Consider the following 11,539-nt stretch of genomic DNA (forward strand, 5'->3'; position numbering starts at 1 on the left):
ATCTTTTGTGTGACAAAAATGTTGCCCTCTACCTTCACCAACCTTACAAACAAAAACAAAATGACTTTTCTTACTGTCTCAGTGCGGAGCATGAGTCATCAGAGGAAGAGGAGGATGAGGAAGATAAAGTGGGAGAGGAGAAACCAGAGGTCTTGTCTCCCGAGGAGTTGGAGAAGCTGAAGGAGGAAGTGGATGAGAGAAAGAAACTTATCTCGACCCTAAGAGGAAAGCCTTGGCCCATGAGGAAGAAACTGCTAACTCTACGGTGCTGAGATAACCCCAACTCTAAAGCAAATGCATTTCCCCAGCCCCTAAACTATTACCCCTTTCACACTATTGTGTCGAGTTGACCCATGAAAATGGAGAGAGGGCACACCTATCTTTGCCATTAGACACCTCGGTGGGCAGTGCCATTGAGTGCTATCGCCTTTTTAATGCTGTCCATTTCTTCTACTTCTGTGGATTAATTGGCGGTTAATAAACAAACTGAAAGGGACATCTGTCTTTCTCATCCAATGGACTTTGAGAAAGAGGTGAGGAGAGAGGATGCGAGGAGCATGCAATTGAGAAAAGGCCATAGTCTGAACAGGTTTAGTAATTTACTGCCACCTGCAATGCTGGGATGGTTGCCCAGGAGTATGATTCATTGGCTGATCTCTCCCGCTGACCTGGATGGAATTGAGTGATCCTTCCTTAACCCATGGAAAGTCTCACCCAGTTGACTAATGTAGAATGTTGAAAGCCTCCCATGGCACTGTCCATGCTAAAACAGGCTTTGTGGCAAGTCCATCCATCTCTACAATATGTCTCGATTCCAAAAACATATTTTGTGGTCTCAGATATTTCCCTGTCACATTGTCCTTTCCAGCATGGTCCCTGCAATTACAGTCGATGCATAGCCAGGCCAGCACATTACAGCCCGGCTTTGTTTGGCTCGGCTCAGTAGTGTGAAAAGGGTATAAATGTAGCTGTTGGTATGTAATGGAACCAGGAAGCTTGTTTAGCACGTTGGAGGAGCACCGAGTAGCCATAGCATGGCGTATGGTGCAATATGATTATATTTATTTTACCAGTACCGGTACCAGTAACTAATCCTGACTCATATTTCACAGGGAGTCCCATGAGTTTGTGGAGAAATATGAGGGAGCTCTTGGGAAAGGAAAGAGCAGAAAATTGTATGCATATAAAGTCATGATGTTGAAGGTGAGGACAGTCATCTGTTATAGGTGACAAAGGCATTGATTTGTCGATACTTGGACCAGTGTTTTTATGTGTTCTTTATTGTGTTATGTTTATGCTACCAGTTATCTATGATCCTTTACAACACAAGTATAGTCAGCAAGCCTATGTGGGATCTATTCCATGACACTGCTGGTTTTGCTGTTAGAAATGGATGAAGTTTCAGAGGGACTTTGAAAACTTCAAAACTGCTTGTGTTCCATGGGAGATGAAAATCAAAGAGATTGAGAGTAAGTATGTCTCTTACCTCTTCCTTTTGTATCCTTGCACGGTTTTGTTGGTGCTTCCTGGTTGTCTTTTATTTTTCAACCTCGCTGAAAAGGTTAGCACACAGCTAGCTACCTCTGTTCCTTACCATGGACTTTGCCATGGACTTTGCTGTTTCTCTAATTTGTGTATCACTTTTTTGAGGACCCCCGGGGGCCCTCTTGCCTACCCCCTTGGAGTCCTTGGAAGTCACTCTGTGATCGACTGATTTATGTAATTCTCCTCAGTGTGATGAAACACAGTACCATATATGACTGTGCTTTGTGCCTCCTACAGGCCATTTTGGCTCCTCGGTTGCCTCCTACTTCATATTCCTGAGGTGGATGTATGGCATCAACATGATCCTCTTTGGGCTGACGTTTGGTCTGGTCATGGTGCCAGAGGTAGGGGGCCATTTGATCTTCAAATCAGAATTGGGGCCAGAATTTAAGGCCTGAATTTTGTGACTTCGGTGTAGACATGGTATAATTCACATTTCCTCATATACAGTAATTTTATATGAAAATGAAGAATTTGTATTTATTTATAAAGGAGGCCCCACTCACTGAGCAAAAACTGGTTGAATCAACGTTGTTTCCACATCATTTCAATAAAACAATTCAATGAGATGACATTGAATCAATGCAGAAAACTGATTGGATTTGCAAAAAGTAATCAACGCAAGGACATTTCATGTGATTTTCTCCCAACTTTTCACCTAAACCCAATGACATGGTGACATCTTTGTTGTTTATTTCAGGTTGTATTCATGTTAGTTGACAACTCAACCAAATGTAAATCAAAACTAAACGTTGAAATGATGTCTTAGTGGGCAGGCTTTAGTAGCATCTCAAGGACCTTCAGATGCTTTAACTCTTTATCTCTGTCTAGGCTCTGATGGGCAGGCCGTATGGTAGCATGCCCAGAAAGACTGTCCCTAGAGCTGACGAAGCCAACGCCATGGACTTTGCTGTCCTATGGGACTTTGGGGTCATTACTAATTGTTTATTTGTGTAATGTGACCACTGTGTAATGTTACCACTAACATGACTCTCTATGTGTGTGTGCGCCGCACAGCGTGCGTGGTGTTTTTAAAGTTGTCAAGAAGTTGTTAATACTGAATGAAATCTGAATCATGTGTGTGTCCCAGGGCTACGCCCAGTATTCTGTCCTCTTTTATGGCTACTACAACAGCCAGCGCGCCATTGGCTGGCTCAAGTTCCGCATGCCCCTCTCCTACTTCCTGGTTGGCGTGGGAACTGTGGCCTATAGCTATATGGTTGTGATAAGGACGTGAGTACCTGTATGTTTACTGGTCCCCCCCCCCTCCCCCACACACCAGGTGACTTTGACAAGGTTGTGCAAAAACAGGAAATTAAAATGAGCGTTTCGTTTCGTATTGGACAAGTCCAGGTCCTTCTCTGTTTCAGTCTGTTGTATTCCATTTGGTGCCTAATCAAAATGACCCTGGTGTGTGCACTTTCTGCCAATTATGACAAAAAAAAATTGAAACGTTGATCACATTTCCAGTGAGAAACAGATAGAGTCCCGGTCAAATCTGATGATTTCTGATGATGTTATTGTTTGACGCTTCTTCTATTCATTATGAAACGTGTTAAAGTATGGCCCGGAATGCTAATGAGGACGGGGGCGGAGACAACAACAGCTTCAATTTCAGCTGGAAGATGTTCACCAGCTGGGATTACCTCATCGGCAACCCTGAGACAGCCGACAACAAGTTTGCCTCCATCACCACCAGCTTTAAGGTAAACACATGTTAGTGTAAGAACCACAGGGACTAGGATAGGGTCAATAGAGACCTAGGGGGGTATCATACGAAACAGGGTTGAGGAGTTAGCGAGGTAACTTTGGTCAACTTTTGAATTCAACTCGGGATAACCAGTCATACAAGAGTGGCTCACCTTTTAGCCATGTACATTTCTATGGCAACGAATCCCTCAGAACTAACTGCTCCGGGGCAGGCTAAGTCACAGCTGACTCCACTTACCCTGAATGAAATGACGGTGCTGCGAGTAGAGGACCAATGAAATCAGATTCCCTCTCTCAGTCCCTCTCGCGAAGATTGTGTCATCATCCCCTTCGTTTGATTAAGACGACTGATTAAATATTTTATTAAATGTTTTTTTTTGTGCGTTAAAAATAGTCATGCTAAAATATCACATGACACATTTAGTAATGAAATAACGCACTTGAAACGTCACGCAAATGTAACTTTTGAATGACTTAATAAAATACAAATAGTATTAGGTGTGGGACAAAGGTGCTTGTATATTAATAAACACCCCCCAAATGTGGTAGTCTGGCCCTTCCCTGAGTAGATCTAGCTTGCTTCATAGGATACCCCTCTGAACTGGGTACCAGTATGGAATTCACACAACACAGGATTATCAAAAATGTTGTTTATTACAAACAACTGAGGTTAAAATAGTTTTCTAAGCTGTACAGGCTGACGGGCTTAAAGTGGCAATCAAAAGGTAGATATAATCATTTCAGTGTAACATGCAATATGCAATTCTCAAGTAGTGTAGCTCAGGTACAGCACATATCAGGATAACAAGTCTAAGTACAGCAAACTTCACACAACACATCTAGTAAGAGTCCCATATCTGAGTCTCCCAGTACGCATCCTCTATTCATTTGAATGTGTTGACAGACATCTCTTGAGCTGCGCTGATAATTCGAAGGTCGGAACCATCCAATATTCTAGAACACTGCTGCGTACGTGTACACGTTTGGTACTCTGATAGACCCTTTTACAATGAACACGCACACAACACAGAGACTGGACAGAAGATTTGTCAACTGTGAATGAATGTCAGCTTGCAGCTACCTGGTGTGGGACTCGGAGACAACAGCAGTTCTATCCCGTTCAGGAAAGGCAGTACCATTTTGTAGGAACAGGTAGATGTGCATTCTCCAGAGCCACTCCTGCATCAAATCAGAGCACACAAGCAATTCATTCAAACGGACCAATAGGAAAGCATACACATTTCACATGACAACTCTGTATACTTTAATAAAGGCACCTCTACCCTGTTTTACATTAGTTTATGTATGGTAATGTTTGATTGGTTGTCTCTCTGTGTGTGTGTCTGTGTGTGTTTGTGCATGTGTGTCTGCGTATATGTGTGTGTGTGTTCTTTGCCCTTGTGATGCCAACTTCCTAGGAGGCCATTCTGGAGGAACAGGAGAGCAGGAAGGATGACAACATCCACTTGACTCGTTTTCTGCGGGTTCTGGCCAACTTCCTGGTGCTGTGCTGTCTAGCAGGAAGTGGATATCTCATCTACTTTGTGGTGCGTCGCTCCCAGAAGTTTGCTTTAGAGGGTCTGGAGAGCCATAGCTGGTGGGAGAGGAATGAGGTACAAGTGTGTGTGTGTATGTGTGTGTGTGTGTTTGACTTAGAGGAGGCTGGTAGGAAGATGGGCTCATTTTAAAGGCTAGAATGGTATAAATGGAACAGTATCATGCACATCAAAGATATGGAAACCACCTGTTTTACTCCGTTTCATCAATTGCATTCCAGCCATTACAATGAGCCCGTCCTCATATAGCTCCAGTCCTCATATAGCTCCAGTCCTCATATAGCTCCTGTCCTCATATGGCTCCAGTCCTCATATAGCTCCTGTCCTCATATAGCTCCTGTCCTCATATAGCTCCTGTCCTCATATAGCTCCAGTCCTCATATAGCTCCAGTCCTCATATAGCTCCAGTCCTCATATAGCTCCAGTCCTCATATAGCCCCTGTCCTCATATAGCTCCAGTCCTCATATAGCTCCAGTCCTCATATAGCTCCAGTCCTCATATAGCTCCAGTCCTCATATAGCTCCTGTCCTCATATAGCTCCTGTCCTCATATAGCTCCAGACCTCATATAGCTCCAGTCCTCATATAGCTCCAGTCCTCATATAGCTCCAGTCCTCATATAGCTCCTGTCCTCATATAGCTCCAGTCCTCATATAGCTCCAGTCCTCATATAGCTCCTGTCCTCATATAGCTCCAGTCCTCATATAGCTCCAGTCCTCATATAGCTCCAGTCCTCATATAGCTCCAGTCCTCATATAGCTCCTGTCCTCATATAGCTCCTGTCCTCATATAGCTCCAGTCCTCATATAGCTCCTGTCCTCATATAGCTCCAGTCCTCATATAGCTCCAGTCCTCATATAGCTCCTGTCCTCATATAGCTCCTGTCCTCATATAGCTCCAGTCCTCATATAGCTCCAGTCCTCATATAGCTCCTGTCCTCATATAGCTCCAGTCCTCATATAGCTCCAGTCCTCATATAGCTCCAGTCCTCATATAGCTCCAGTCCTCATATAGCTCCAGTCCTCATATAGCTCCTCCCACCAGCCTTTTCTGATTTACATGTGTTTGCAATCAGTACCTTGATTAATTATGTTTATTTGTGCGATCTGTATGCTCTTGCGTGTCTGTGTGATTGAGTTTATATTCATTTATTCATAGGTGTGAATAACAGTATACTGTATTGTATGCGTGTTATTGTCTGTCAGGTGAACATGGTGATGTCTCTCCTGGGGATGTTCTGTCCCATGCTGTTTGATGTGATCAGTGCACTAGAGAACTATCACCCCCGCATTGCTCTACAGTGGCAGCTGGGACGCATCTTCGCCCTATTCCTGGGGAACCTCTACACCTTCATCATCGCACTCATGGATGAGATCAACCTCAAAGTAAATCTGGAAGCCTGTGGCTAGTTATACCATGTACCCCCATGAAGGGTTCTACCTAACATATTTTTTATCTTCTAATGGTTCTACCAACAACCCTCTAAGGTTCCTTGAACACTTTGTAAAGGGTTTTTAACAATAGGAATACGAATGACCCCAAAACGTATTCTATGGTTATTTTCAGATGATTATTTTACACTGTTTAATCATCATCTAGTTTTCACTTTTATGAGAACAAGTGTAACCCTCTCATGTTCCTTTGTTTTTTCCCCCACAAAGGAAACAAATGAGTTACTAGTCTTAACCTGCAGCTGGGTTAAACATCTGGTTTAAACCTGAGGTTTCCATATGCAAGTATCGACCCACTATTACTGTAGATGGGGAAACAGGCTGATACGACACCTGTCTTTAAATTGAGCACTAAATGTTTTGTTTTTGTTGATTTAAGCGGGAGGAGGAGGAGGTGCTGAAGCTTAATATGACTATATGGGAGGCCAGTCTGTATAATGGGACCCTGGGAGCGAATAGCACAGCTCCTCCCATCACCGTCCACCCTGCCGACATCCCACGAGGACCCTGCTGGGAAACCATGGTGGGACAGGTAATGAATGGTTAAATACTATTTGAATCCAGGTCTGGTAATGATAAATAGCTTATTTATACATTCATGATTCTTGTGTGTATGTTTAGTATCGTTTTTACAGTGTAAATGTACTGGGATGACGTGTGTATTATTTGCCATTTAATATACTTTGGGAATATGTAGGAATTTGTCCGACTCATTGTGTCGGATACTATGACAACCTACATCACGCTTCTGATCGGGGACTTCTTGCGTGCTGTGCTGGTGCGTTTCCTCAACTACTGCTGGTGTTGGGACTTGGAGGCTGGATTTGTGAGTCTCTGGATTGACCACTTTGCTCTACTCTGTATTTAGGCTTGAAATCTGTTTCAGCCACACTTCAAGTCCGTTTTGTCATTGCATTGATATTGCTTTTGGGGTAACACTTTACTTGAAGTCTGGTCTGTTGAATGATGTTGAATAAATGTGGGATGAAGGTTGTTATGAATGATACTGCAAAACACATAAAGGTGCCATGACTGGTTTCAGAGATGTGTTATAATTAAGCAATAAGGCCAGAGGGGGTGTGGTATACGGCCAATATACCACGGCTAAGGGCTGTTCTTAAGCACGACACAACGCAGAGTGCCTGGATACAGCCCTTAGCCGTGGTATATTGGCCATATACCACAAACCCCTGAGGTGCCTTATTGCTATTATAAACTTAATTAGAACCGTAAAAATAAATGTTTTGTCATACATCGTGATATACAGTCTGATTTTCCACGGCTTTCAGCCAATCAGCATTCAGGGCTCGGACCAACCAGTTTATAATGCCTTTATGTATAGCCCCTTCAAGTGTTACTGATTTGGTCGTTGATTTGATGAATTGCACCGACATGGACTATTCTTGTTTTCCTTTGTGTAAGCCCTCCTACTCAGAGTTCGATGTCAGTGGGAATGTCCTGGGCCTGATCTTCAACCAAGGAATGATATGGTAGGCGGTAACTGCTGTAATCTTATTGTGGCACCTCCACGTATGAGAGGCCTTCTGATAGTAAAGTAAGGCTAGGTGTCCCACTCGTATGTAGAATTAAATGAACCGATACAGGGGCTGATGTACAAAAATAGACAGATATTTATCCATTTAAAAACAAGTGGTCCAAAATGTTGGCATTTTAAATAAATAAATGAAACTTGCAAGTAAGCAGTGTGCGATATCACATTCCAAAACACCTGCTCTACGTGACAGTCCATCGCTATCATATGCTTGTTTAAACCCCCTAGAGTCGATGTGCGCGCACCGCATATATCTAATAAGCATAATACAAAAATCCGAATAAAAATCTGCCTGTTTAAACTAGAGATATCTAGTTTTGCCCACATCTCCGCCAATGCCGATCTTCCGCGTCTGCGGTGGAAGGTGGCCGAGCTACAGCGATGTTTGTCAGACAATGAGACATCCCGATAATCGATCTTCTCACAGAAACGTCTGCAGCGTCCGAACGGTTTGGCCTACCCACGAATAACTCGTCTAGTTAGTCCGGTACCAGTTGAACAAATTAATGGAAGTATAGAAGTGGAATGGCATCTGGTATGGAATCTATTTTTATATGGTTAAAAATGAATAATTTGGATCATGATCTTAATAATGCTAATAATACTCGTCTTGTATCTTTAAAACAAACTTCCTTTTGATAAAAATGTTAGAATCTGTTTTTCCATTTCTGAATCTGTAAATAAAATGTGTTTCTATGGGCTAATAGCAGTAAGGCCAAATTCAGTGTTTCATCAAATATTTTGTACATCTTTTTTTGGTGTATACTTAAAGGATCCTAAAGTTCACAATCAAATAGCTAAAATGATCCTTGGTATGACCATCTTAAAACAACTCCATATGTTTGGCAGAACCCCCCCCCCCCTTTAAGGATGAACTCCCTCCTTTCTCTTTCTGCTAGGATGGGTGCGTTCTATGCCCCGTGCCTGCCTGCTCTGAACGTGCTGAGACTGCATGTGTCAATGTACCTGCAGTGCTGGGCCGTCATGTGCTGTAATGTTCCTCAGGAGAGGGTGTTCAAGGCCTCGGGCTCCAACAACTTCTACATGGCTATGCTACTGGTCATCCTTTTCCTCTCAACACTGCCCGCCATCTACACCATAGTCACTATCCCCCCCTCCTTCGACTGTGGCCCCTTCAGGTAACAGAAAAACACCTGCATTCTGTATATGACAAGACATGCATGTAAACACACACACACACACACACACACACACACACACACACACACACACACACACACACACACACACACACACACACACACACACACACACACACACACACACACACACACACACACACGCACTCCAGTTGTTTGTTGTGTGATGACAGTTTCTCATCTCTGATTGCTCCACTGCAGTGGGAAGAGCCGCATGTTTGATGTGATCCAGGAGACGCTGGAATCTGATTTCCCTGCCTGGTTTGGGAAGGTGTTCAGCTACGCCTCCAACCCTGGCCTGGTGCTGCCTTTCCTACTGCTGATGGTGTGAGTAGTCAGTGCTAACGATTCACAGGGCAGTCCCCAGTCTGTATACAATGTAAAATAAAATATTTGGTGTTTGTCGTCCCCCCCCCCCACACACAGTTTGGCCATTTATTACTTGCAGTCTACATCCAAAAGCTACAAGCAAGCCAACCTGGAGTTAAAGAAGAAGCTTCAAACCGTGAGTCAATAATACCATCAATAAGGTTCTGACGCTGATACGGTATCTATTATATTCCCTGTGTGGTACTTGCACTGACATAGTCTGTCCACCAGAGAGCAGCAATTGCCAGAGTATATAATTTCTCTAAACTGATCAAATCTACACACTCGTCAATAACAAGGGTCCCACAGCCTACCTGCATGCAGATGGACAGCCCATTTTGCTGCGATTTCAATAAATATTTCAAAATGTTACAGGGAAGTGTCAGTTATTTAGGATATGAGAGTATATTTTAAGCTACAATATTTCAAATATCACACATATCAGCAGGAGACAGAGAGGCCAGTCATATTTTTTCAGGTGGGGAATTAGAGTCAGTTATGGATCCACATCCACACTGCTTAAACTAAACAATCCGTGATCCCTGTAATCTCGATCAGAAAGTTTGGGGCCATTCCTGTATAGTAGCTGCTTCTTTACTTCCAGCAAAATGAAGAGAATAAGAAGAAGACTAAAATGGCAGCACTGAAAGCTGCCATGGATTTAGAGGAGGCTCAAAAAGCTCGTTCAGAAGCACCACGGCAACAGAGAAACAACAACGCCTCTCAGCGATCTTATACGGGTGAGAAGAATACTGTGACAGGACATTTAGTTAGCAGTTTTGTTTTTGTTTGGTATCTGAAAATTTGATTCGCACCAAGTTATGTGATCATACCTCTCCTCTCCCCTTGTCCCTTTATAAGAAGATAGAGAAAAGAAGGGTGGGGAACACAGAGCACATCAAGGAAAGAGAGATCATCAAATTCCCCCTTCTGCCACCAGCCCCCCGGCCCCGAGGGGCCACAGAATCCCTGGGCCCCTACCAGGTCACCAGTGGCAACCAGCACCCACTGTTCAGAGGGTTCCAAACTCCCAGAGACACTGAGTATGACTGCTGTTACAGATGTGGAAATGGCAAGCACTTTATAGACAGACACAGACCTCCCCGTATATACAAACGTCACTCTGATTTCAGAGGCAGACTGACAGTAAAAGACTGCTGAAGTAACTTTAACACCAGAGGTATCATGACCGGTAATAGTTGATTCCTTATTACCAGGTTGTACATTACAGTTCTAATGGACCTTTATTCAAACAGTGTTATGTGAATTGTGACTGTAAAAATGTAACTTTTTGAATTGGTGATAGATTAATTTATGCTTTCTAATTTCTTATTAATTTGTTATTCTATTCTGCACACCAAGCTACATAACATGTATTTGGCATTGACAGGACCTGATGAGTTCATACATAATATCCTGTGTTATTACATTATCCGGTTTTACAAGGACCTGACATTGTGGAGAGTTATTAAAGCACTAAACTAGGGTTTCCCCAACTCTGTCCTTGGAACCCCAAGGGTGCACATCTTTGTTTTTGGCTTAGCACTACACTGCTGATCTAAATGATCAATTAATCATCAAGACTAACCGTGCACTCCTTGGGGTCCCCAGGACTCAGTTTGGGAAGATCTAAACTAAACACTGAAAGACCATCAATTTAGGGAATGTTCTTGGTTGGCCAGCAGTTTTAGAAGTTGTCTGTGAGCAGATTATAGGAATAATTCCCCCTCTGCCAATTCTGATTTTAACTGCAGGGTTACATCATAGGGGGAATATCATTCAATGTATGTCCCTTTGTACATGTATATTCAAAACAGGATACAATGATCAACTTGAAATGCTGACTGTTTTCAGTGACTTGGTAATGAGAGACAGCTCCCATCAAGCAAACCTATTAAGGAAACAAGGACACAATTCCCACAAATTAACGCGTTGGACATGCACCACAGTTAACTTTACCAAAGGTCCTTGGCCTGAACAAGTATCTCTGTAGTAATCCAAGCTTCACATACTCATTGAGTGTCCCTGTCCTCAGATCCACATACTAAGTGTCCCAATATCTTAACTCTGGTGCACTGATTGGACACTGGTTTTTATCTGTTAATCATCCTGTCATTCCTCCTCTGTGATATCTGGGGTAATATAGCTACCAACATCTAATTACTGTAGCTTGCATGGCTTTAATAAAACCTTCAT

General features: G+C 43.0%; 1 protein-coding gene across 1 annotated transcript; it reads left to right on the forward strand.

The window, feature by feature from the left end:
• Nucleotides 1-239: 239 nt before the first annotated feature.
• Nucleotides 240-10,528, forward strand: tmc1 (transmembrane channel-like 1). The gene is made up of 17 exons (XM_064936461.1): nucleotides 240-265; nucleotides 1,113-1,203; nucleotides 1,388-1,469; nucleotides 1,783-1,889; nucleotides 2,377-2,475; nucleotides 2,636-2,778; nucleotides 3,107-3,251; nucleotides 4,674-4,868; nucleotides 6,017-6,196; nucleotides 6,642-6,794; nucleotides 6,960-7,088; nucleotides 7,685-7,752; nucleotides 8,714-8,953; nucleotides 9,176-9,301; nucleotides 9,401-9,479; nucleotides 9,948-10,112; nucleotides 10,219-10,528. Exons 1-17 carry the CDS (start codon nucleotides 240-242, stop codon nucleotides 10,384-10,386), a joined length of 2,196 nt encoding a protein of 731 aa, XP_064792533.1. The 3' UTR covers nucleotides 10,387-10,528.
• Nucleotides 10,529-11,539: the final 1,011 nt, after the last annotated feature.

The sequence above is a fragment of the Oncorhynchus masou genome, chromosome 25 (genome assembly GCF_036934945.1).
Source record: "Oncorhynchus masou masou isolate Uvic2021 chromosome 25, UVic_Omas_1.1, whole genome shotgun sequence".
Taxonomy (NCBI): Eukaryota; Metazoa; Chordata; class Actinopteri; order Salmoniformes; family Salmonidae; genus Oncorhynchus; species Oncorhynchus masou.